This window comes from Neodiprion fabricii, chromosome 3 (genome assembly GCF_021155785.1).
Source record: "Neodiprion fabricii isolate iyNeoFabr1 chromosome 3, iyNeoFabr1.1, whole genome shotgun sequence".
NCBI lineage: Eukaryota > Metazoa > Arthropoda > Insecta > Hymenoptera > Diprionidae > Neodiprion > Neodiprion fabricii.
In genome coordinates this window covers 35,001,062-35,028,938 of record NC_060241.1, presented here as the reverse complement: position 1 = coordinate 35,028,938, position 27,877 = coordinate 35,001,062, and the positions used below count along the sequence as shown (strand labels likewise).

Genomic DNA, 27,877 nt, shown 5'->3' with positions numbered 1-27,877 from the left:
AGCTTGTCTACCGGCACTCTAAAAAATACTACCCGAGCATCTTAATGAAGTTACTATGCATCTGTCTTGCACAGATTTATTTTGAATCAAATTTTGTGTACTTATACTTTGCCCGAAAAGATGAATTTGAAAACTTCCCTGCTACAGGTCAAGAATTCTCATCCAGCCCGATTGAAATTTGAGTAGTCGAAAAAGTTCTGCAAGAAAAGATTCTCCATTGAAGATATTAATTGTAAGCCTTGTATGTATTACGTATTTTCTTTGTTTTTGATTGTGACAGATTAATACGACGAAATAATTACGTTTTCAAGAGGGTTCCGACACGGGTCGAAAAGTCAACATGTGTCTTTATCACTGACCTTCGTATCCAATATCCACTCGCTCGTCAAAAGATTCTCCATCGTTGATTCTTCCTCTTGATCCCTGCACGGGTCCTGAAGGAAGATGCGAGGCGGGGTAACGATGCATCTGACGTGTGTAGGTGAAGCAGAAAAACGATATCTTAGACAAAAATAAATGAAGCTTTATTCTTTATATATCATCATAGCAGGCGTACAGTTTAGTGTACATTTATTAGTACAACGATCATTGATACTTATAGATAAATAATTACTGGGAGAAATAGGGATTAAATGACGTGAGGGGATATAGTACATAGTTAGGGATTTGTATTTGCATTTGTATTCAATGATTACTGGTCACGCCAACAGAGCGGCCAGTTTATGTAGATTGGTCAATGTCGTTGCGTCGCCTGGTTGCAGCCTTAGTGCCTCTCCGTAGGCCGCGGCAGCCTGTTTGTATTTTCCGTTGAGATGCAATATCGCCCCGAGATTGGTGTGGCTCCTTGCTTCCTGGGGACGCAGGATCGCCGCGTGCCTGTACCAAGTCTCAGCCTCCGCACGACGGTCCGATTGACGCAGCGCCGAGGCCGCGGCCACCGCAAGCTCGTAATCCTTCGTTGAAAGCTCCGCCGCTTTCACGTGCTGCTCGGCTGCCTCTGCCAGGCGGCCTTGGGAAGTTAGAAACACGCCTGAAACAACGACGCGGGATTTTAGGTTTTCGTTTCTAGATGTACGTATGGTTACAGCGAGATTATTTTGCGGCGATCATGAAAGACGTCGACAACAATGACTAGCTGTTTGTATTGTTCATTAAATCGAAACCTTCACTGGCATTTTCCAAATCTAGTTGGCTTTCGCTAAATTACATCGAAATGGCGTCCAAACGTTTGTGCGAATTGGTCAACTGAAACTGATAAAAGGTTTTTCGAGCCGGGAAGCTTTCGTCTTAGAATCAATTTGAACGATCATTTCTAGATTAATTTGATTTAGAAGAATTTAATACAGGTATTTACGACATCGTAGGATCAGCGGCTGAGTAAGTACAAAGGAAATACTACAGAATTTTTCACTTTTTTACCGTTACTTTTAATTCGCTTTTCACAACGAAGAGGCTAGGCACAATCGATTTCTCTCGCAAAATTACGTCAATATAGTGTCTCAATAATTTGATTATGCGGTTTTTAAAGTTCCGTTAAAAATGAGCTGAAAGATGCCAAAGGGTCACAGCCTTGCCTTTTTCCCGATTTTCATTAGGATTTACTTCTTTCGTCGCTTATTGAACTTTCGGGAATGCAAAAAACAACCAAAACATCGGCTGTGAATCAACAGCTGTGAAAATGGACGAAATTAGTTGTAGGACAATACGATTTGTTGCTTTTGCCGGAACACCAGTATCTACTATGAGTGGCCTTTACCATTTTCGCTTAAAGTGATTTTTCATTCCATTATCGCACATTTTCTATTATACAGACAGTATGAGCGAAAATGACGCATATATTACAAAGTAAATCGTTACTCGTGACGCGTAAAATCGATCTGTTGTAACCAACATTGGAACGTACACGCCCAAGCCTTTTTAGGACTGGTATTTTTTCAGGCAGATCCTGACATACGCTCCTTGAAACAACAGTTGGTGGTTAAACCGTTATCTCCAAGATATTTGTCTTATAGACAAGTCGCACCAACCGTACACCCCTTAAAAAACATCCCCTTTTACAAAGGCTGCTGCAGTACGTATATACGTCTTCCAACTAATGGAACAGAAGGAATCGTGTGTCTGGGCGGGCGTGATTCACGGTGTCGCAGTATTGACTGAGTTGAAAGACGGGCATGTTTCGACAGGAACGTATGGCTCAAGCTTAGGGAAAGATTCTCGGTGATAGAGATGCAGGATTTAGTCAGGTGAAGGATGCACTTCTTTAAACTCGCCCACAGATTGCTCCCCGGGTCCTGGTCGGATAGTCCGTTTTGTAAATTGAATGAGATTTGTGCCCCGCAAAACAGGGCGCTTCTTGTTACACATATGTTGGGATTTTCAAATTACGAAGAATAAGGGTGATTTATCATGAACTAGACAGAGTCCATCTGAAAATTCGACCATCGTTTCGTTCTCTTCAATGAGATCTTCATACGATTATCGGGGATCGGTCAAAATGCATGATCACGATTTCATAATTACGTATTACAGACATGACTAAAACAGACATTTTCACGAAATTTACAAATTGAAGAGCTTCGGTAGACGAATCCTGAAACGCGAAATCACTTTGAAGGAATTTGTAACCATAAGCCTACGCGGTAGTAAATTTTCACCTCGGGATTCATGTAAGTTGTTATACCCACAGCGGGAAACAAAGCTGTCAGAGAATCAACTTCGCGAACGTATCTCCGTGCGGCAGGTATTTCACGAAGCATTTCTGCTATGTAAAATTGGAATTCGTACAGTTGAAACATTCGCTTCCAACGTCACGGCTATCTCAGGAATCTCTCGTGGGATAGTTACACGTCGTTGGAGAAGACCTGCACCGAACGGCAGGGTAGCTGCGACGTTGATGAGCTTACCCAGTTGGAAAATTCCGGCATGGAAACGAAGTGCCAGAAACCGTCTAGACGATAGAACAGAAAAATTTCCTCTCGCATTCCAATTCCCTTGTGTCTTTTTTCTTTAAAAAAATGTTTTTTTCTTTGTAATCTACGATGACGTTTACCGGATAAATGAAATCGGTTTGCGATGCCGCACTTCGTTAGGCGACAAGCTTTTCGTATCGCTTCAAGTATCCATACTCTTTGCTTTCGCAATCGAAAGGGTGTACCGTTCGGGGCGTTTCATACTGTACCCCCCGTTCTAGCGTGGTGTAAAATCGCTCCGCAACGTGAGACCCTTGATATACATATGCGAGTATACAACATACAGAAACTGAATAAAAAGTCCCGCAGCTAACGCGTGACGCGCTGAAATTTTTCAGTAAATATTTCTCCACGTTCCTCAGATAGAGAGGTTGTTGGCTGGTTTACCGCGGGTACGAAGATAGGTGGGTACCTTATGTACAATACATGGATGTGTACGTAGTTGCACCTGTAACGTAGCGGTGTGAATTCCGCCGGATTTCAATGGAAAATATAGAGAGAAGCGGGGATGCGGGTGTTTACATTGGGAATGAAATCCCTCGCGGTTAGAAAATAATATCACCGGATTCACTGGCGTCGGAACTACGGCGTGAGCTGAGATACCGTCGTCGTCGTATTCTCGAATTTTAGAGAACATGGAAATTGTCTCATTGATTTTATATAATACACTTGGAGGAGGGTGAAATTTTGTAGAGAAAATAAAGAGGGAACCCGATAAAAGAGGCAGGTGTATTCTATTGGAAGGGTCTTTCAACCCTCGACTCAAGATTGAATCATAAATCACATAAACGTAATATTTTCGAAATCTGATGTTCGCTCTCACAATGGCCCGTTTCACCCGTTATTCGTTCCCTCGTATTCACAGGTAATAATCTTTCGAATAATAAAGAAATCGAATAGGAGCGCAAAAATAAGGTCGAGCCAGTTACCGCGCTGGATTTAACCTCGATTCTCTAAAATCAGGGGGCCGAAGTCACTCAGACTCAACCACTTGTGTTCAGTCACCCTACTTTCCTCGGAACTCTCAAGCACTCAACGGAGGGAAGTTTCAAATTAATACCTTTCAGATTTATTTATCGCAATTTTCTCACTTTTTTCTTCCTCTCTATTGATCATTTGGTCTACCTGAGTCGGATGAAACTTTTTTTTCTCAGAACCGAAACTACATGGTTCAAAGAATACTGGAGTTGGTTCGCTTTTGCCATTTGCTGGATATGAAAAAAAAAAAACAACGGACTTCACTACAGTTGAAATTTCGAGAAATATTCCGATTACAAAGAGCTTGGTAGAATTGGAATAATCAAATATTTTTTGTACAGCAAATTTCATGTTTATAAAAATTAGTCGACGATCCTTTGGCGACGCTGCTTCGACATTTCTCAGTAATCCAGTGTTCTCCATTGAATTATTCTAAAACCAAGCGATCAAATCAATTCTTCGCGCGAGGAAAAATACGATATATGAGAAACTGCTGCCCAGCATAAGTTTTTTCGCGTTTAAAATTCCCGAGGCATCGGAAGGGCCGGCTCGAAGCGAACAAAATGCAGACTCTTTCGCGTGGTCTAGTGTATTGCCATAAGACCCATAGAGCTTGGGGGGTTCGCGGACGTGAATAAACAAGAAGATGGGTGACAACCTCAGCGGTAGTCGGGTAGCGAAAACTCGGTCGGAATGCCTAGAGCCACCACACACCCGGGTACACGGTAGGAATTTCAATTTCGGTCAATATTTTTGTGTTCTTCTCTGCTTCTTGGTAAACCAGATCAACTCGGAGTCTTTCCGGTCCTTGGTATGGTAGAGGAGCTGTGCAGCGGGTATCTCTCGTCATTTCGTGGCCAAGAATAAAAGGGACGGAGACCCGGCCTTAAACCGTAATAAAAAATTTAGGAACGTCTCTCGCGTTCCCTTCCAACCCCTAAACTTTCCCAGGTTTCGCCTAACTTATTTACCAGTTCTCATCTGGGACGAGAGTGACCTCTCCCCCAATCATATCTCAGGGGATGCGGATGTTACACAGATATATATATAAAATATATATATATACAATATACCCACGCACACGGGCACGGATAGCAGCAGCAGCAGCGGTAGCAGCAGCAGGTGATTCTTTCGGAGTTATATTCTTATGACTATAAATCCATGAAACCGAGGACGAAGGGTAAGGCATAACATTTCCAGTGCACGAACTTGGGTCGATAATATAACATCGTGATCCGTGTAGCGATTTGGCACCCACGGTCACCCTCTACTTATTTTGCCTGAGAATGTTCCTGCAGGAGCGATGAAAAATTCCTACTAACGCTGCGCCTGAAACACTTTCGATCGGAAAGTGAAAGATTTATTAACGTGATTTTGATTACAATGCAAACCGATATCTTTGATAGTTAGCTTAATTTTCGTTTTTCATAAAATGACTCAAGAGATTTTTTTCGAAAGAATTGCGTCGTACTTCAAGCAGACAATACCCTGTGTTTAGAATCGTGAGGTTCCATTAACGAATATCAAATCATTTTTGATCATTTTTCAATCTTTAAAGCATTGATTAGTCGAGTTTTTAACTTCCTTACTACTTGTTATATTTTTCAATTTAGCCAATGTACGAACCGGACGCATTATATTATACAAGAAACGCGTTTAAATGGAGAATAATGAATATCGAGCGTGAATCGAGGTGATACAATATTTTATTCATGCGGTTATAATTGCAGCCACATTTGTATAATGTTTTCAGAAATTATGTAATGGAAATTCTTGCAGGATATTGAACGGCCTAGAAATTATTGAAATGCTGACATGAATAACCGCTGTTGCTCCTGGGGCATGGGAATCATACGCGAACTTAATTAACTGGATAAACCGGCTGGCATGTATCAATTTGATGTCATTGACGCCATCTCGCTTATATGCGCGAATCAAACTTGTAAAATCACTGCCTCTGGCGGATTCCACCACTAAATACTTCGGATATACCCAACAAGCTTTACTTAAAATCTGTTCAAAATTTTGCACAATATTTATATTTAATCGATGACATGAATGAAATACTTTTCATTACTCATCCGTCAGTGATAAGAATTGGGAGATTGCTTAAACCTACCTATGCTAAATTGTTGTAGAAACTACGTACCTAGTCAATGCTGTAAGATTAAGTAATCAATCGAAAAATCTTTGAACACGAGAGTGTAATCAGAAGTTGTAAATTCTTGATACTCGAAAATCATGACAAGTTCTCGGTCCTCGCTTGGCTTCGTTTAACGCGAAACGTTAATTATTTTTAGCAAATTTTTCCACAACCTTGAAATAAAGCGAATCATATTTATATTATACATACTTTACTCGTCTTCACTCTGGACACGGACTTTCTGTGCGACGTCGACACGCGGATTTAGAGCAAAGTTCCCCAGCTCCGGGGCAATGTAATACGCTGCCGGGGTGTTTACGAGGCGTGGGACTTCCCCGAAGCACCGGGGTGCTCTTCGTCGGCGTCGGAGGTGATTTTCGATGGACCGCATCTCGCCGTTGGATCCGCTATTCGGTTCTTGGCTGCTGCAGCATCCGTGTCTCGGCAACTTTCAGCAACACGGTCAAATATTGAGCGTGGAGACACGAGCGTGAGAAACTTAGCCAATTTAATACGTGAAGGCAGGTTATACCGATGTACCTATCTCGTTGAAATTCTACTCTCGCCCTTGCCAAACCACCGCGACAGCTTCCTGGTGGAAAAGCTCGTCTTTGCTTCCTAGTATCAGGAGACTCCGGAACGTCTAGATGCGCTACATAATGTTTACGACTTAATTGCTGACGCCGGTGAGTCGTGCGCATGATTGAGTGATCCACACGTCTGGGAAATTCGAAGCCCCGCTGTTACATCCCGCCCATGATCAATTTGGAAATGAAGGAAAACAGAAGACCAAATGCAGGACGATATTCAGCCAGATAAGAAAATGTCTGTCTGCATGGATATGTTCAGAGATAAACCCTGCATCATCGTCTTTTTTGTTACGATTAAGGTATGAAAGTCATTCTGTCCTCACGTTTCATGTTCCACAGATGATGAAACCAGTTGACATCACCGGAACTCAGCATCGATTCGAATCCCACCTCTGGCACCAAATGTTACCGTGTACGAAATATAGGCAATCGGGCAGAATGAATTCATGAACGTTTGGAGTACGTACAGACGTAGGATTAACGATACGTTAAGATTTTCCTTTTTAATAATTATATTGTTATTTAATTACCCATTTCCAAATTCACGCGTTATGCTAACTATCTATGAAATATGATAACCGCAGATGATTCGAGAATATTGAGTAACGCTTTTACAACCATTTGTCAGTGCTTTTCCCTCAATTCATATTTGGACTAGAAATTTTGAACTATGTAGAATTTGAACGTGTCAGTCATTCCGTGTATTTTTCAGTCAAGTTAATAACAACTGCCAACCCTTGACATTTTGATAATTGATTGCTGGACGAACTTGAAAACATTTGTTTCAGCGCCACAAGAGTGGTGAGGTGGTAGAAATGAAAAAATGCTTTGGGTGTCGTGACGTTAACGACGACAACTTGGAAAATTACGGGAGGTCATTACAACTAATCGATTTCTTCCGAAGTTGAAGAAATTGTGCATGTAACTGTTCCCTTAGTTAACGCGTCCTATGCGAACGTGCTAGAGTTGACGAACTGAAGGATTGCTGGGTAACTTCGAGTGATATACTCGTCAAGTCCGGTAGAACGTCAGCGAAATATTTTACACCTCGTAACGTCTTTCGCGAAAAGACGTGACAAGAGTTTTATTTAGACAAGGCTTGACCCGAAGCGGAAAAGATTAGTCCGTGTCGCTGATCGGCTCTTAGCGTATATGTACGGTTCGAAATACAGTGGACACTATACTCTGTTTTGCGTAAGCAGATCCATTGTTGTGAAAAGAGTAAGTAAGCGTAACGATGATGATAATGGTAACGATGATGATGATGATAATGCTAACGAAACACGCCATCGCACTCACCGTAGTGATGGTGTACACTGGAGTCTTGAGGAGCTAGACGTTGTGCTCTCAGAAACCATCTTTCAGCTTCCAAGACGCGACTAGACTGAAACAGAAAATATGAGACATCCTTGAATCGTTGTCGTCGTGGTACGGTTGATGCGACCGCATCCGTTCACCGATGCACCGAATTCTAATCCCGGATATGTGGGGATGTGCAAGATCGAAAATAGCGGGTTCATCGATCGAGGACTTTAGATACGGACTAAATAATGGCGGGTAGAGGAGCCGGAGGGCGGGAGCTATCGAAGGAAACAAAGAAAGAAAGGAAGATCGAACGAATGGATGGGGAATTGGGGGTTCGACTATTTTCACTTGCACCTCCGACTATCTCGAGCAATACCTAAATCCCTCAGAGCGTATCTTTCGCTTGGTCACGGCCCAAGTTATATCGGTTAACAAACTAACGGCCCTTGTCGCCGTCTGGTTCGTGCTCCATTGGCGCAAGGTCTGCCTTCTAGGTTTCCATGGAATCGAGGAAAATCGACGAAATCAAGAACACCGACTATCGACAGAGTTCAACTAACTTATGCAACGAACGGGTATTCAACACGCTCTGTTCGATTCCGGTTCCGAAGACTCGCTACGTGATTGAACCGCGTTCAAAACCGATCTAAGGGGCGGAGATCGGCGGCGCCGTAAGCCTGAAAGCAATCTCGCGAGATGTACGGAATAAAAAAGGACTCACATTGCGAGCTAGAAGTTTCCCGTAAGTGATATGAGCAGGCACGTGGTCCGGCTGGCTGGCCAGACTCGCCTGGAACCATCTCTCAGCTTCGGCGTACTGCTGCAGCCTGGACAGCGTCTCTCCTAACAGGTTGTAAACACTCTGCAAGCAGAAAACAGAGACTTTTCACCCTAGTGCTTGTCCGAATACACGGAACCGAGATTATTTCAGAGCACAAGAGAGACCGGAATTCGTTCTCGCTTCGGTCCAGAATTGTATCTCGCCGATCGTCCAAGATTGGACTGTGCGATACGCGGTCTAAGGAATTCTCTCAAGCAATTTCAGCAAAATTGCAATGTCTGCGTTTTTAACAGCTGTGACCTTCGCGAGAAAAATTTAGCAGAAATTTGAAATATCCAATTTACTCAGAACGATTCTTTACCCGGCAGAACTGTGCTACGATTTACTCGGAGAAAAAAGTTGCAACATCAACGATTGCACGTGTTCATGGATGTGCATAAGTAAGTGCAATATTTATCCAAAGCGATTGAGACGTGGAGAGATGAAAGCCTCGATTTCCCCGTCTTTGCTCTCGGTCGCAGATAAACGGTATTGGCGCCCGTGGTTACTGACGATACGTAAATATGCACAGTCACGTGTACGCTGTAGTTTCGAGCCAACATATTCGGAGTCGTTTGGAGAGTCGTTTGACTATTTGTGGACAGGTTGAGGCCGTCTAATGAAACGTGAACAAAGAAAGAAGAAGAAGATGCACCGTCTGGTGCAGCATATGTGGCGCGTCAAATGGAAACAGCCGAAGCAACAGTCTCGTCGCCTGCGCAGCTCGGCGGATTTCCATCCTGTATTCCAAAAGGGTGGTTACATCTACGAGTATGAGTTACCGTGCACGTGCGAGAGGTTTCAGTGTGGGGGTCAGGATAGGTTGAAGAGGATTCCTAGCCGAGGACAAAGGATAAAGGACGAAACCCTCTGGCATACCAATAAGACGCACATGCATACCCGATGCGAAACTGGTGCACACGGACCACCAAAGAGCGGACAAAGCAAAGACCGAGAGAATCTAAATTGCACCACTCTTAGCTCCGTGGTACCAGCTATACCTTATACGCGCGGGACGCGACGGGTGTGCAAAGGCTTTTTGCATGCAAATTTGACAAGCTGGTATCAAAACCCGCAGACGCAAAACTCCTTTGCAAATTCCGTTTCGGGTTACCTCGTAAGCCTTGCCCCAATTTTCCTCACACTGCTATATTCGCGGCGAAATCTTTTCAACTGCCTGTTATTTGAGTAGCCGCTCGTTAAGTATCCGACACCTCGTTTTTGTCTCCAGCTTTTCTCACCTCGCAAGTGGTACGGATAGCGGTTTATGGGAATTTCATCTCGCTTCAGAGCAGTTGGCTTGAACTTGCAGAGAGTTTCTATACCGCGAACGTGTAGATATGTACGTACCCATAATGAAATCCCGGATATTCTCTGCAATATCAGAACTTCCCTCGATCCGTGGAAAGTTTTCAACGTCACGATATTAGGGCAATCTCGGTACAACGTAATTCGGAACAGATGTCAGCGGACCAAACGACTCGACTAGAAGCCTGGATGGAACAAAATTAGGGAAACTACTAGGCACGACAAGAAGTTCTCCGCAGATACCTGAGGGACATACGCAGCGGCAGAGGGATGGACATGTGAGTCCCGAGGGATTCGAACGAGTCTGCATACGGCTTAAGCTCTCCGCTGGTCAGCAAATACCACCGACCACAATGCGACACACCGCACGGCCGGGAAATCCTTTTCGAAAAAGGTAATTGGGTTGCGCGAAGCCCGAAAGATACTCCCGGTTTAACTGGGAATTTCTCGCTTCGAGGATTAGGTTAGGAAGTTTTCTGATTTCGCAGGCCGGCTGCTGCTAATGGCTGGTGAAAACTCACACACGCAAAAGGCGTACGCACCGTGCGTGGCTTTAACATCGAGCCGGTGAGACGACGGGGAGAACAAACCACGCGCTCCTGAACAAGCTTTTCCAGAAATCGGTGAAAGCTGACTAGCGGCTAGGCGCATCCCTGCGAAGTTCGGATGAAACTTGTATGATTTTGTTTCAAGTACGAGAATGGGAAATGTGTCGGGCGAAGAAAGCTGCCCTTATAGTCTCCGCTGGATCCCCGCAGCTTTCGAGTGTTGGGATGTTGGCTGAAAAGATAAGTTATAAGATGAAGGGTATCACCTGTAGATCTCTGAGCTCCCCCTCGTTATCGCTGAGCCTGGTCAATCTTATTGCGTGGAAAAACTTGGTGTCGATATGTTGGGTTTTCGAAGTTGTCCCAGGTTTTTTCACCCAAGAGTCGCGACTGCGAATGACTTTTGGCACGAAATTTCTTACCCTGAACTCCTAGCTTGTCATCGTAATTTGGTTTTTGCGGTTCAAGTTCCGAGCCCATTCAGTTTGAAATTACTTTTCGCGAGTTAATTTTATCGTAGTATAATTACACCCGTCGCCAGTTTCGCCCGCTCATAAGCTGGCGTCATAAACAAGAGATTAGCGAAACACTGTCGAGAATTTCTTGATCAGCACGATGTTTGCTGCTCGGTTGGCGAGATAAACTTTATTAATCCCGCTTCCCACTCCCGTGTGTTACTAAGCAAAGGTAAGCATGAAGTAAGTTTCAGAAAGCTTTTCTTCTGCGGTAATTCGCATACTTGGCAATTCACCAACAACCTTTAGTACCTAACCTTGAAACTCCAAACTTATCGTCATCGGTATTTTGATAAGCTATATTTCTACAAACGAATGGTCAGCAGCGATTCGTTTTCTCAAATTGAGCATCTTTCGTTACCTCATGTAACTACACCACAGAGGATGGTGCAATAATGCGGTGGCGAAAACTTGAGGCCATTGTGTCCAGAAATGTGTCCTCCGTGTCGCGCGACACTCGGTATATGCCCCGCAAAGTACGTAGCGAGTCGAGTCTAGCATCCTCAAAAAGTAGCCCAAGTGAATAATGGGCGAGTGAACAATGCGAGCGGTGAGGACCCAGAGCCGGTTCTCAGACTGGTTGATGCGAAGCTCCAAAAAGAAGATGTAACAAGCAAAGAACGTGTATTAATCCCTCACACAGTCCAGCGCCCCGTTCGCTTTTTAGTTTTTTGCCTAAATTACTTTTACACGTCCTTCCATATTTCTCAGCTCCTCATTTTCTTCCAACCCTCTTCAACTGCGTCCCGTTCCACGGGTACTGCAGATTGAACCCGAGATGTCTTGAAATATGAGACGGCATTAGAGATTGCTTGTTCCCCGGGATTCCGTCTTCCCACTCATCCGTTGTTCCGGATATACGCGAAAGAGAGAAAATTCCGAATCGTGTTCAATTTTAGCAGCGATTTTTATCCAGACCTTCGCGCCGGCTCTCGGCTGCTCAACTTTGTTTGAGCCGGTGTTAATTTCACGGAAAAGTGCGCCGCCCCGCAGGTGCAAAAAGAACGAAAGTCGGCAGCAGAGCACAGTGGGAAGCGGTAAGATGAGGATCTTGAATGGAACCGCGAGAACCTTACCACCGGTTTAAATCAAGTCCAACGACGCCCGGGCTGAAAACACGTCTGCGTTAATCAAATTATTCCCACCGATTAGTTCGTGCGCACTCTCGCCGCAGCTGAGCTCCGGTTCCCCAGTTGAACTGCACGGTTCCCGGTCTCCCGGTTTCCCGGTTTCCCGGGGGTTCCCTCTTCCGGCTCCGCCACCAACACTGGGGCGCTCTAATTGCTTCCGACTTAATTGTTTTTGTTGAACGTGTGGGTCGACTTCCACCCTTCCGGACACCCTCTTCTCGTACGCTTCTTCTTCCATCGCCGTTTCGAGTCCCTGAAAGCTACGTGGCCTCTCGGTGTTCCCCGATCCTGAGGACCGCCTACGCAAACCGGGAGGAGTATCCCAATCATAACAGCGGGCTAATGAGGTCGGGCTTTGTTTTCGGATATGTTTACGGACGCGTGTATACCACTTTAGATATATCGTTGGTGATATACCGCCCCCCGCCGTTTGGTTTAAAAACTCCTCTCATTGTTCACTTTTGATGTGGGTCTTACATTTCTCGCTAATTTACCCACTTGTCATGCGGGAAATTCTGGTAGGTACTACAGATACTGCGTACTGTTCTCTCAGGCGCTTGAGTTTCGTTTTCAATTTCAGAGGTTAATCTTGGAACACCTCACGTTCTCAATTTAAACTCAAATCATTAGTCGAAACTTGACGGAGTCTTGATTACGTGATCATTAGTGAAAGATGAGTTGTTCCGTACTTCATTTTTCTTTCCCATATTTTCACTGAATAATTATACTTAATTTAATGTTGTTCCCTTATAATTACCGAAAAAGTTTTACTGTATTATATAAAATTCTCTAAAAATTTCTCTTCAAACGTTGTATGACAACGAGAAAAAAATCTTCAATGACATGAAAATTTGGTTAAATTAATTGTAGCTAGATTTCTCCGCCGTTTTCCATTCGAATCGGTTTTTCCTCGACTCGTGATACGGTTCATTTTGCAAATAAAAAAAATCAAGGAATGCAGAGCCATCAAAGCGCGGAAAAAAGTATTGCGTGAATATGAGAAAGGTGGAGGGAGATGAATCTCACTGTTTATTTGGGCGTGTACCGGAGACGAGAAATTTGATTTCTGAAGCTGAAGCGATATAGCCGCGTAGGCGGCGAGGGAGACTCGAGCAATTTCATTTCTTTAAACTTCTCTCCGGCATTTCTCTTTCCCCGGTTTCGTTTCACTCGGTGTTCTTCCATTGCACAGGCAGGTCTTTTTGCTAGTACGGCAATAAAAGTAGCAGCAGTAGCGTAGCGTAGCCGGTAGGTTATACAACAGGGTGTATATGCACCTACTTGCTGCAGAAGGTGGAATAATACTCGGCGAAGTTTCGCCTCTCGCGGACAATCGCGTCGCATAGCTCTGAGCCTTGGCGCTGCGGTACCTATATTTCTAATCCGGAAAAGTTTTCGAAACGTCGAAAAGTCGGTCCATATGTGACCGCGAGGAAAGACGTCGCCGGGTAATATCCCCGCGGTCAGGAACAATGATTTTCTCGTCGCATCCTTATCGCTCCTCCGGTTCTTCTTATCTCGCCTCGCCTCGACTCCGACCCTCTCTTTTAACTCGAAAGATTTTTCCCACCCCGCGAAAAATCCGTGGCCGTGTAAAAGACGAGCTCAGAAACGGTGGCGACGGCCTGGCTATCGCGATGAAAGAACGGAACTCGGTGAAACCGCGGCGAAACTGGCAAAACTTCGGTCTAATCTTCGCCGCGATGTTTTATTCCTCGTCTTCCTGTATGCCTCGGTGGTCACTTGGGGAACCGTTTTGCGAGAGATCGGAGTTGATTAAAATCCCATTTGGTGTTTGTACTACGAGAGCGCTGAGTGGGCTGGAATTTGGGGAGTTTTTTACCAAGTTTCGGAAAAAACATGCAGAGGAGGAAGGAAAGAATTCACATACCGGCGAGTCCGCGGCGAGAGGAAGAATAATCGACCAATTATCAAACTCCCGGAGCGATGCTCGATCTGTTTTTATTTTATAGATCTCGGGGCGCGGGCGGCAGCTCGTAAAAGCCTGCACAGAAGCTTGCTCGTTGTGAAAATGGAAATTGATGGTGTTATTTAAATTAATTAGCATCAGAAATCTCCTCGTTTAATTTAATGAACGGTTCAGGATTAAAGTCGTTTAGAAATATCTTCCACGCCCTTAAATTCGCCCTTATATTTCACCTTATAAACTTATTGCGCTGCCTTCTTTCCCTCCTTCGATTCGATCGATATCTCAGAAATCATGCGACGCACGAAACTCCAAACATGAACCGTTATTGCGACAATCAAATATTTCTGGGCAATTCCAGAATAAATCGTTATCCTCTTATTTTGCATTACAACTGCAGTAATATCTTTGCGCGATTTAATTCAGCGGATCTCCGACGAAGATTGCTTCAGCACATAATTATTGCACAATTGAGCATGAGTCGAAAAATTGCGTAAAATTGTATTTGATACGCTTCGTATTGAAATTATTCATCGTCATATAATAATTCAATTCGTAATCTATGCGACTATTTTGCATAATAGGTGTAAGCGATATTTAATCTGGTATATTAATTTTGTTCAAGTGGTAGATACATCCGTAGTTGAAAATGGGGGTTGGAACGGTATAATATTACACAGAATCGTTAATCCATTCAAAGCCACGTCGATTGATGCGCGCATCGTGTAATTGTAACGAATTTCCCACGTTATTTACCCGTATAATTTGCAAGGTAGGTCCAATTAGCGATGTCAATGGACTGGGAAATGGAAAAAAAACAAAAGTGGAGTTGAAAAAAAACAGAAATAAAAGAAAAATTACCACATTAATCAACGTCACCCGACAGCGGTTAATATTTCTCTCTATTGCTGCGTGTAATCATGTTATATCTACGTGTATATCCAATTATAGTTTATGGAAAGTTGTAACGTATACGTAATATCAACCAGTGTGTGATGTGAAATGCGAAACTAGCGAGCTGCAGCTGCACAAATTAATACATGCAACAGGCTAGCCCAATTAAACCTAATACATAATCAGATTATACGCCAAGGAACGTACATAAAAGCCTATTTATATATCAAAGTTTTATTTTCATTCAAAGAGACAATGAACAGAAATTAGTCAATATTTCAGTACAGGCCAAATTTCATGCGAATTCTATACTTATCTTCCTTTTTACTTTTCATTTTAGTATTAAATTCGATTTCAGGCAACCAGTTTGAGTTTCCCAATCCGACCAAATATAATTCGGATTGCGTCAGCCAGAAAATCTTCAAATAGGATATATTCCTCGCTTCGCAAAATGCGTTATAGCAATATGTCGCGGGGTTGTGTTTCAGAAACGGCGCCGTACAAACGCATAGATTGGTATTCTGCGGTTGATACCGTCCATTAACGTCAAACTTTTATTGCGCGTTCCGTTCTTACCAACTCCTCCTCTTCCCATCACCGTGATCTTAAAGGTATAACCCTGCTGAAGTTTTCCCGAGGATCAGACAACTCCCCACTTCCGGGAAATTGTTTCTTGTAATCGTCAGATGACAGTTAAAAAAAAGCCACGCTCGCAGAATCCTAATTCCCCGGTTTCTCCTCCTTTCTGTATATCTTTTTCCTTATCCACCTCTTACTTTCCTTCGGTTTTCTTTTCTTTTTCTTTATTTTTTATTATTGTTTTTTTTCTTCTCATCGCAATTTTCTGAATTGCCCGAAGAACCGGCGAACGTGGCAGCGATCTAACGATCGTAGCTTTCCGGCTTGCGCGCACAGACAACTTGGAGAAAAGTCTCTTTTCAATATTGTCTTTGTAATCTCGACCCGTTTACGCCCTCAATTAACGGAAATTTCCCGTTCATTTTTAGCTTCTTATAAAGATGATGCAGAAGCGAGCCTCTCTGCAATGCTGACGCAGCACATATTTCGCCTCGTTTACCGCGCCGTTTCGACTTGCGGGGATGGAAATGAATTAGAAAAAAAGGCTACAAACCGGCTCCGAGTTTCCGCGATTCGTCGGTTTCTTCTGCAACTAGGCTCAACATTTTTTTTTCTATAATCTGATACCAAGCCACTTGATACTCCTACATTGCAATTAATTATTTGCCAAAAATCATCAATACGAGAATATTAATACGTGTACAATATAGGTGAAAAAGGGTTGATGTTATTTACCACCTTCAAACTTGTTGAATTTTGACCTTAAGCTATTACGTTGATCCCTACACGTTTGCTTGATGAACTAATTTTCACTACTCCGTTTCTTCTTCGTTACATAGCGATTATTTTTGGCAACATGCCGTGAAATAGGTATTTAGAAACATAGCAAAACGGTTGTTACTACATTTTAACGACCCAGCGTTCGTGTCGAGCGGTATATTATGCCCGCGAAGGTCTATTCAAATGTAAAATCCACACAGGGAATACAGAGCATTTTCGCATCTGCCCTACAAGCAGGTACATACCTACTATCTTTAAAACGGAGGATGCCTAGTGTAGCTGGTTTTTGTGTTCGCTTACTCGTTGTCAGTGTTTTACCAGATGATACGAGATTAATGAGATACCTCAGGTCCTCACTGCTCACTGCACTGAGCAGGAACTACCGAGCCCTCGTCCTGGAGGTCGAAATTCACCAGGTAGAGGACCTGGAAGTCGCAATTCATCAGGTAAATCACCTGGAGCGCAGGAACTATGAGGAACTACGGAGCGCCGGTCCTGGAAGTCAAAATTCACCAGATGAAGGACCTGGAGCGCAGAAACCACGGAGCGCTTGACCTGGAAGTCGAGTTTCAGCGGGTAGCGTACCTGGAAGTCGTGTTTCACCAGGTATCGTACCTGGAACGCAGGAACTACAGAAAATTACTTATAAATGTCAAAAGTCAGCAGGTCAAGGACCTGAACAGCCAAAGCTACGGAGCATTTGTCCTGGAGGTCGAGATCCGTCAGGTGGAGGACCTGGACAGCCAGAACTACGGAAAATTAGTCCTGCAGGTCAAAAGTCACCGGGTAGCGTACCTGGAGCGCAGGAACCACGGAGCGTTTGTCCTGGAAGTCGAGTTTTAGCAGGTGGTGGACCTGGAGCGCGGAAATTACGGAGCGCTTGTCCTGGAAGTCGAGTTTCACCAGGAAGCGGACCCGTAGCGCAGGATCCAGGAGGTAGAGAAGCCGGTACTCGAAATCTGCGGAGCGCGATTCTCACCCGTCCGCTCGACTGCGCGGTTGTTTCCAGACTGAGGAATTGGGCTAGCTGATTTTGGTTCTCGACAGTTGCTATAGATCGATGACGTCGAGAGAAAAAAAATTTTGGGTAACGTCACTTTCTAAACATCCGAACATCCGAACATCCAAGCTTTGGTTTCAAACTTCAATACTGTGTATGATGTATGATGTACGATGTATGATATGATGTATGATGATTTCGAATAACACCCGCAAACTGATTACATTTAAGGATATTTCTTAACACTGTTATGCTCAGTTTTCTGAACCAAAGAAAATTCCTATCCAATTTCATTCCACAACTTCCGACTAATTATGACTGATTTTTCGATTCCATGAAACGTTTTCAGTTATATGTAGGCATACCATGTAAAATGTCGTAAGAAATGCTTGTAGAAATTATTATTGCTTAATCCTTGAAAATTATATTTTTTTCAGACTATACGCAGGTGTAAAAATAATAATCTGTATATTTCATAGTGGTCTGTACATAATCAGAGACTGAGGCTATAATACTTAATCAATCCCCATTGCGCTCGGCATAAAACTAGACCCGATATGTCTGTCTATACATATTCTCTGGTAACTCGATTTACGATCCGTGTCAGTATAAAATTTCAGCCCGTTATTTTATTTTTCTATTATATAATATTTTACATTGTTCGCTCGTTCTATTCTTAGAAAAATATTTAAACGTCATAATTACCAGCATCGCAAAATCTCCCGTTGAGTAAATGAGCAATTGTAAAATAATCACATTAGCGCCGCACGGAAAAGACTTTCAATTTCCAATAATAATTTGGTGAAAACATCCACGTTTTTTATTCGCGTCAGGATCTCGCTGCTCCGAGTGTTCCAAGCCATTAAACCCGGGCCACAACGGAGATGGAACGATTCCCGGAGTCCTGCATTTCAGCGTTTCAACAAAACCCGTAGGAAAAACGCCACGTGTCTTAAATGCCTGGACGCGACAGTTCTTCGGCCTGTCTCAGCCTTCTTTATACGGCCAGATGATTCCACGCGACGTTTTTTCTCACGTCGCTGGATGCTTTGCGAGTCCGGTTATCATTTAAACGGCATGACGGATGATTAATTGATTATTCATCGTCGAAAGATGGAGATCGCACACTTCTCGCTAATCCTCTCAATTTTGCGACACGAGAAATTTACGGCACCGACAAAGCAGAGGATCAGAGATCCGAATCACGTGCCGAGTAAATCGGTTATAATTCGTTGGAAGAGCCGACGATAATAATCAATGAAGGGGTGCCGCCCAGCTTGCAAAGCTTCGCGTGAATTACGACGAATCGCGTGGCACCATAGATTGACAGAAGTCAATTTCCATGGGCGAGAGAGTCGACATATCGCGGTCTAACACACCGGAAGTAAGCCGGATCATAGTTGAAGGTAAGTCAATGGTTGCTTTCATATCAGCTTTCGCGAACAACAGACGTCGAGCTTCCGGCAACTTGCCAGCCAGACCCGTTTCACAATGCATATTATCCGAGGGTGAAGAGAGCCGGTGAGGAGAGGAGGAAGGGGGAGAGGAAAGGAGGGTCTCAAATCCGTCCGAATCATCCACTCTTCGACGTCAAGACCGCCGCGAGGAATGGCGAAGCGCTGATAAATACTTAATGAAAAGTTCCGGGATTATACCAATCAGCGAACCGTCGTATCCGAAGGGATTTTCCAGATCGCATTCACTCCACCCTCTCTCATCCCCGATTTTCGTTGTCATAGGTGCTTTTCCAGCGCGAAGGATCGCCCTCTTGCAGTGGGTTATTATACAAGGATAATAAAATCCTGAGAACCGTGTTCGTCGAGCTCGTTCTCAGGATATCGCGGTTCGTTTGCGAACGGAGAAAAACAGCGGGAATGTATCCGCATACCTTTTCCGTTTGCACGTTTTCGGCAGTCAAAATTTACAACATCGAAAATAACTCGAATGTTGTATGCGAAGGAGCCTGTGTACTTTGGAATCGCGCGTGTTCGTTAATTACTAAAGTGCAACGCGTCATCTATGCTCCGAGGATGAATGCCGCAGGTTGGTTTCATCGTAGAGACACTTCTTTCGTGCATATATATGTAAAATACTGCAGCCGTGTAATATGAATTTCGTAATAAGTCAGCGTCGTCATGAATTTATACGAGATTGAAGCCGACATCAAACGGCGTCGGTTATTACAAGTATATTAAGAAAATTCGTTCTCTGGCGATCCGGGTTCGTTAGTTGAATCGCATGGTTTTCCGTTTGTTTAGGACGAATATCAAACGCATAATCTTTTTATAATCTTGTTAAATTAAGCTGCTCTCCGCTGAATATTCAGAAGCCCGTTTTCTGCGCGAACGAAAAGGTAAAAAAGAATAATTGTGCTAATTTTACTGTTGAATGTTTCGCTAAAACGTTCCTGCCTCATACTCTGTGTATATATTACAAATTATTATACCCGAGACGAGTTTATATTCCCTTTGATGCTGCAGGTAGATTGGTTACTACGTACCTTTGATTTTTCTTCAAAGGAGGAATATTGTAATTCAAGATTAAAGTATTCATTATTCGCGAAACTCTATTCAGTTAACGATTTTTGCAAGTCGTAATAAGCTCTGCAAAAATATACAATCTCATACATTTATTATTGTAGTCATAGGTTCGCGGCTAATATTTTTTTAACGAACTAGAAACGAACATTCTCTGAACGTACGGCGTGAAAAAAATGCTGAAAATTACAGTGAAATCACATACTACTAATCGAGCAGTATCGAGTGATTACTTCTCACCGAATAGGTTTCATGTCGATTTTTATATTCATTGGAATATCTCCGCGTCAGCTGGCGACTGACTAGCCAACTGATTGACGAAACATTCCAATTGTTGGTCACGGTTAGTACAAAAATCTGTTGGAGTAAAGGCCTCTACGCATTTCCCTGAATACAAAACCCGCGGCGATTGAATCGAGGGAAAAATTTGCGAAATATTTTACCTGCTGCAAAGAATTCTCTGTAACCGCTTCAGGATGAGTGAACTGTACTTATATTATAAAATGGCAATGTCTGAAAAATGCGGAGGTTAACAAATTTTGAAATAATCCACGCTGTCGCTTAATTATAGCCGGTCCTGTAAGAAGCAAAGTAAATTCATTACGTTTCTACGTTTCGCGTCGCCATATCTCGACCCAGACTCACGAGCATTCTATTGTCATCAGCTGTTTTCCCAGTCTATTTTTCATCTAGCAATTTCACACGAGAGCAAACTCCCCGGCTTTGCACTTTTGCTAGGCAAGAATCCCGCCAAAGAGACTCGCAAAAGCTGCCGGACTCGCGGTTAGATTCTCGTGTTTTAGTCGTGCTGAAACGGCCAACAAAAATGAGTTAAAAAGACGGACATGACGCAGTTTCTGAACTCGCTCGAATTGTTCTCGCTTAATTGGCCCTCTTATATACTCATGCGGGCGCTCCTCGGCGGATTTCTTCTCTTCCTTAATCGGCACTACTAGTTGAAAATGATCTCGAAACGATGCCGGGATGTGTTAAAATTTCAGAAAAATGAACGGTAAGAATGTTTTTTCACCGTCAAAGATTTTGTGCAAAGGTTTCATATTCTGGTGGGAAAACTTCATCGTGCGATTCTGCAAACTGCAGCGTTGAATTATTCCCCGGATTCATATGGGATCTGTGAACACTTGATGTTGGGAAATGAAACGTCAGCTGAGGATTTCAGAGGTCGATATAGATATGTGCCGTGAAGTGAGGGGAGAAGAGAATGAGGTGCAGGCCCGAGTACGGAGAGGAGTAAAATTCGAACATGCAGAAGGGTAGAATCACCTCGTGTAGAAATACGTATTGTATGCGCAGTGCCTAGGGCTTGAGGCCTCTAATTAGTCACTCAAATACTGCCGAACAAAACGTCCCGTGTTATTGAAACGTCATATTCGTGGAAATTGCGCATTCTCCGAGTAAAATTGAAAAAAAAGTCTGCGGAAAAAAGAAAAAGATAGAAAACAAAGAATTTTCCACTTGGATTTTTAAAATGCATTTTTTGCACGGGAACATCGGATTCGTCAAATTACTTTTCCGTATCGTCACGATAGAATTTTCCACCCGGATTCCAAATTTGTATAACAAAATGCACGTTTTTAGTCAAACGGTTGGGATTTCTTGTTGAATTTATTATTTTCAGGATAAATGTAAACAAAATTTGTACAGTCCGACTTGCGCACGAGAATTCTTTCCGTACGAAATAATTATTTACTTTTTTTCCAAGCTCGTTCCAGAGCAAAAAGAGACACGATCAGAACCTCATCCAACTTCACCCTGTGTGTCAATACGCTAACAAGTGAAATAAATTAAACGTATATCAAATGAGTCAATTGCCATCAGATCCGAGGGTGACAACGCTGCGAAAAAGGTCGCCGAAGCGAGAGTCGTCGGGTTTCCAAATGCGCTGTCAATTTCGGGGAGTCAAATTAGCCTAATTGCGAACCTCGCACGTATACACGAAACCGTCTCGTACGCGAGGTTTTCACCGTAATTACAATTACACGTGAAAGCGACGGAGTTTTTTTAATAATATATAATAATAATAATAGCTAGGCGGAGGTAATATTCTCCGGCAATAAATTGCTCTCAAGCTGAGATCCCAATAATTAATACGAAACCGCGCAGCGTCCAACAGCCCTGGAACTATATGCCGAGGAGTCATTCATCCTGGAATTAATAACAAGGGTGGTATTATTTAACTGTAATGCGAAGACGAGCCATTCATCGCGTTGATAACGAGGGACCGGCTCCTTTTCACCGCCCATTTCCCATCACCCATCTGTCAACCGGACCGCAGACTATAAACTTGGCTAATTAATGCCCTCGGAGACGCGAGCCTCGAGAGCTGGGCTGCGCTTGCACTTTGCACGGCGTCGCGACGCCGTTTCAATTTTGCAAATAAGACCCAGTGCAATCCGTCAAGTGTCTCCGCAATCAGCGATATTCCGTTCACGTTTTATTATTTACCTCCAGCTCTCTCGGTATTTGCTGGCGTTCTACGATTTGGGTACCTTGATAATTTCAATTAATTCAGACGAGATAATATATTGTGCCAGAAATTTGCGGGGGAGTGACGGCTTCGCGCGTATAAATTCAGAGGCCGGAGTTTATACCGAAGTTTCGTCGTGCTTGAAACTCCGTCTCGTCGATTCACCCACACGCGGAGAATGATTTGAACGCAAAATTCTGCCTCGTCGAATGTCAAACGATTTTATCAATTTTAGTTTTGAATTGTTCCCCACGAATTGGCGCGCGATCAGAGCTGATTGGTTTTATCCACGATATCGTAATAATTTCGGTCGTATACGAACTCCCGACGAACTTGTAAGTAATTTCACTTTGTATTTTCACGTTTCTTCTTTTACAGCCAAGAATCACGCTTAGGGGTTTCGGATCGTGAAGTTTTATTAGAAATAACGCGATGATATTACCGGCTCAATTTCCGCCCGAGGTAGGTTTAATATTGTGTCTGAGGTACACCCACTCAATTACGACTCAACGTCGTCGCGAACTACGGCAAGGTTTCGTACTCCGAAATCCAATACTTTCGCTATCCAAGGCGAGGTTCATCCTTGCTCGAAGTGACTGTAACAAAAGCAAGAAAAAGAAAGAAAAAAACTAAATCCCGTGATTTTTATGTCTCGCAAAAGTTTTCCGTATCCTCGCGCCTATGTATCTGGACGAGGACGGGAAGAGGAAAAAGTCTATTCCTAGAAACCGCGAGAGGAGCTTTTTCCGCGTAGAGAAGTGACGCGGCAAAACGAACTTCCTGAATAAAGAATACCCTCCTCAATTATTTAAACGGGCTCCATTCTTTCTGACGGTAAATTCATTCGGCATACATGAGAGAGCCGTACGCTGTGAGGCCGCTCTCTTACGTCACTCCACCGAGCGATACGATCCATTTCACCCCTGCGAGGGGTTCGTGTGTCTAGGCACGTGTGCCCGGCCACAGGAGCGGCGAAAAAACATCGGAGAAGAAAAATTGGCACCAAAAAGGCGGACGACGTTGCGGAATAATCTTTCGGATAAAAGATTGCCCCCGAGACGGTCAGGTGCAGTGTTCCGAGTCAAATTTCTACCCACTTGAGGATTTCGTTTTGCATAACGAGACCGGAGGACGATGACGAAGTGCATGTGAGACGGGAAGAAGAGTGGGAAATATTTCAAAACTGGGATAATGTCGAGGCAACGGAGAAAAAAGGTGGATCGAAATTGGCAGAAGCGACGAGGACTTTACCTAAATGCAATATTCATCGACGCGGTCTCGTCGCGGCGTAAGGCTGCGGGTGTTATTCCAGTTGGTCTGTTAGCGTCTTTTATTGCGGCGAACTAGTTAACCTAAAGACTTTATGATAATCCATCGGAATGCATAATTAATTTTTTCCCCACCGCGTAATCGTGGCACATCAGAAATTCCGAAAGTTTGGAAAATTTCTTCAAACTTCCACGCGGAAAGACCGCGGGAGCTTGCGGCTGTCTTATAGCCATGCCGAACGTTATAACCGAGCTCTCAGTCGAGACTGCAGCAGCGATGAGATGATGACGGCAGCTTGCCCGTGGTTTCAAGTATATCACTAAGCCGGTGAAAAGTTTTGTAAAATTCTTCCACTCGACGCTACGGCAGGCAGCTGCTCAATTTCACCGAATTTCAAACTAGCCACGATATTTATTAACTCGTTAACGAATTACGCCCTCGTCAAATTTCCGCTGATCATCTCTCCATGGCCGCCTATTAACCGTATATTGCACGTACTCGGTCACTATTCCATTTATGTGACAATCATTAATGCGTTTTGTTATTTTTCACTTTTTTTTTTTTTTTTATTCATATGGCAAGAATGACAGAGTGGAAAAAAGGTTTTCGAAAAAAAAATCACTTTTCATTGCGGTGTTATCATGTTGGTACCGACCCTCGTTCGCATATATACAGACAAGTTTTATACCGAGGGGAACAAAAGTAAAGTCAATTAACCGCGGGGATCGTTGCATGGCCTCTTTACCAGCTGAAATATGATTGATGCGTCCATGGGACGTGCAGAGTGCGGGAAATAAGTCACGCATGAAGTGTAATAAGCGATACGCGGGTTTTATAATCCAATATATAACATGACATCCGTATTATTAGGATTCGCTGATATTCTACATACATACTTGTAGCTAATATTACGTAAGTGGAAGCTGGGCAAAAGTCGATGCGATTGTGTGATAGTTTTTCAAGTTAGTTAGATTAAAAAAGTTGATCAAGTCTGATTAAAATTATCAAAGTATCGTGAAAAAAAAGTAGACTTCTACCGACGAAAACTCTTCACGTGCAGAAACTCACACCCCAGATTCCAGTGTTCAGGTAATAGGAAATGAAAATGAAAAGGAGTGGGAGTAAGAAACTAGAATGGCCGATTAACCGAAGGCCCAAAATATCGAATTTTCAGAGACTCGAAAATCTAATTTCCAGGATTACGTGTGAAAATTTAGGAAGTCCAAGTATGTAAAAAAAAAAAAAAAATAGAGAATGGTCAAAGCATAGATCGGAGAAATGTAGAATATGTATACGATTCTATATCGTCGAGACGAATTCTGATGATTCTATATTTTGGCATTCCGTATCCTGACCTTCCTTTTTATTTATACTACTCTATACTTCGACTATCTATATTCATTAATTCTATCAATCAATTTTTCGTTTCTTTGAAAATTCGACATTGTGGCTCTTCTATTTCTTCACCTCTCTATATTTTCACCTCCATCTATGAAAAGTGAACTGTAATGAATTTTAGTTTATTGATTATAAGTCAAATTTCAATGAAAGGGAAATAAATAGACAATTACGAGAAATAGTTGTTGACGATCAAAGAGAAAATTATGCATTTATTTGGGTCATTTTGGTTTAAAAAGTCAATTATAATTTAATAGTACAGAATACCCAATTTCTAGTCCCTGCACGTCGCAACCCAACATAACTTGGTTTGATAGTTTAAAAAATATAAGTGGACGGCACAGGTGCATAAGTTAAAAGATATAAGAGACAATAGTCGAGTAAGAATAAAACAAAATAGTAACAATAACATAAAAGCGGACGGTAAAAGTGTATATAGATAAAATCGAGCGGAACAATTATTCGAAGAATTTGAAGGGAGAGTGTTTGATGTGTAGTATTTATAATTTTAGAATGGTGTGACTTTCTTTATTGTTTCAGTTCGTCGTTATTTATTGAATTTGTTACCTGATCAGGATTTGAGTTAATTTCACACACTTTATGATTTCCTGACACCTCCATACACAACTCTCTCCTTCTAAAGTCGTAGGCCTACTTAATTTGCCGATCCGCTGATCCGTCGAACTTCGGTTCTTACTTTCGTCTATCAAAATATATACATCGTCACAGAACGGTACGCGGGAAAATTTTACTCAGGGAAAAGAGAACGGGCGGACGTGTTTATAGATCGCGTCAATTTCCTGGGTGGACAGTAAACGCACGCATCGGCCGATTCCCAGTCTCAGCTCTGGAAAATTGATACTTCAAGATGCCTGGATGCAATTCGTACCTCCGAAGCGGCACCTCGGGTACCATCTTCGGAAATACCCGACGCGTGCCTCCGCACAATGAAGGCTTGTAGCGCCGGGCCGAGTTCCTTTCAGGCCGTATCGAATGGTTACATCCTGGCCATTCTCGAACCCTATTACCTTGCGTGTTCTATTCCAAGTCAATTGGCCAGGAACAGAGGGCCACAGACCGCCGGAATATAATGGCCAAAGTCATCCAATCGCTTTCGTACGTACATACGTACGTGGTAGGTATCTTCGAGAGCCTGAGTACATTGCCGATGATACGTTTTTTTCCATTGACCTGCTGTTTTTTCGCTTTCCCATTCGAGACAGCGGATCTTCGGGATTTCGTTTCCAAGAATTAATCAACGGTCTTCGCCGTGTGAATTTCTTTGATATACATATATATACCTATATTCTCTGTCCTGTGATCGTGCTGACAATTTTTAGAGAAGAAACACACGTCGTTCGGTGGAATTGATTTACTTACTATTTCGTACGGGTTCTTTGATAAAAATTCCGAGATCACGTGATTTTTGAGCGTGATTTTCACGGCGGTATCAAAAACTGACGTCGAACGATCGCGTTTCAGTTTATTTCTCTGAGTTGTACGGTCTGTAGAGTGGAAAATTGGGGTACGAATTTTCTCTTCATTTTTCACTCATTGAAACTGGATATTTGAATCATTTCAGACCGCTTAACTGGTTTTTCTCCCTAGACATACGTCAAGCATATCAAGGTTTTGTTTCGTTTGCATTGAATAATCGGGGTAGGTAGAAATTTTGATTTATTTTGTATATAATAAATTTTTGTTCGTCGCGAACACGAAATTTAACTAATAACCCAATGGTTTAGCCGTATTACACGAAATGAAAGCTTCGAGTATCTTTCACTCACGATGAATGTTAATTTACCTGTCTCAAAGGTGATTTCTTTTTTCAATTGGTGTTCAAAGAAAACATTTTTACGTCTGAGCTGAACGCGTGCGAGAACGAAGTACGTAAAATTTAGACGAATAAACAAAGGGAGAATGTAGGTACTATTTTAAGTCCGGTGCAGGGTTGTGATCGTTGTTCTTACGTTTCATAAATTCTGGGTAGAAAATTCGCAATCATACTCTCGAAAGCACAATAATTTTCTTGGCACGCGCGCCTCACTCGTTCGGTTGTAACGAGAAAATACTTTTCGTATAAATTGTCGCGCACTGGTGGCATCCGCAAATGCGATATCCCAAAGGACAGAAGCAAAACAAGCGAGCGAGCAAGCGAATATCTCGTAAAAATGTAAACTTCTCCATCAAATCTGAACAGTCGGTTGGCTCAGCTCACCTAGCGTGTTGTTTCCGTTGTTGTTCACTTGTCGAGAACTTCGACAGTACCGCTATAAAGGATGTAAGTAGAACAGAGTTCGAAATAAAATTCAAACAAAAAAAAAACAATATACATACATGAAAATGAAAAGAAAACGAATAAAAAACTGGAAGAAAATATCGCCCGGAGTAGCTACAGTCCTGTGTAGAAGCTTGCACATAGACATCGATATATCGAAATGCATGTAATCGAAGTGCATGCCGGATGAAATTCTATCTTCCAGCCCGGTCAAACTCGTCGCGAGACGAGCGAGTAAATTTATCACGTCACCCCATATTTTTACCTTTCGCCTATGTGTGTATCTTTCTGTCTCTGTACTCACGGCTTTGAGGACATATTTGTTTGGTTATACGCTCGCGGAGCGCATCCCGCAATATCGAATCAATCAGCCACCGACATTCGCTTCACTGAATTTTATCTGAGAGTAAACTTTACTTTC

At 42.9% G+C, this 27,877-nt stretch overlaps 1 protein-coding gene across 1 annotated transcript in view; it reads right to left on the bottom strand.

Moving 5' to 3' along the window:
- Positions 1–502: 502 nt before the first annotated feature.
- LOC124177876 (protein O-mannosyl-transferase TMTC2) overlaps positions 503–27,877 on the bottom strand; it is a 167,818-nt gene continuing 140,443 nt past the window's right edge. Inside the window, exons 8-10 of the mRNA XM_046560778.1 lie at positions 8,707–8,847; positions 7,980–8,064; positions 503–1,030 (exon numbers count right to left, since the gene is read on the bottom strand). Coding sequence (XP_046416734.1) covers positions 699–1,030; positions 7,980–8,064; positions 8,707–8,847 — 558 coding nt within the window. The 3' untranslated portion in view covers positions 503–698. The remainder of the gene's footprint in view (positions 1,031–7,979; positions 8,065–8,706; positions 8,848–27,877) is intronic.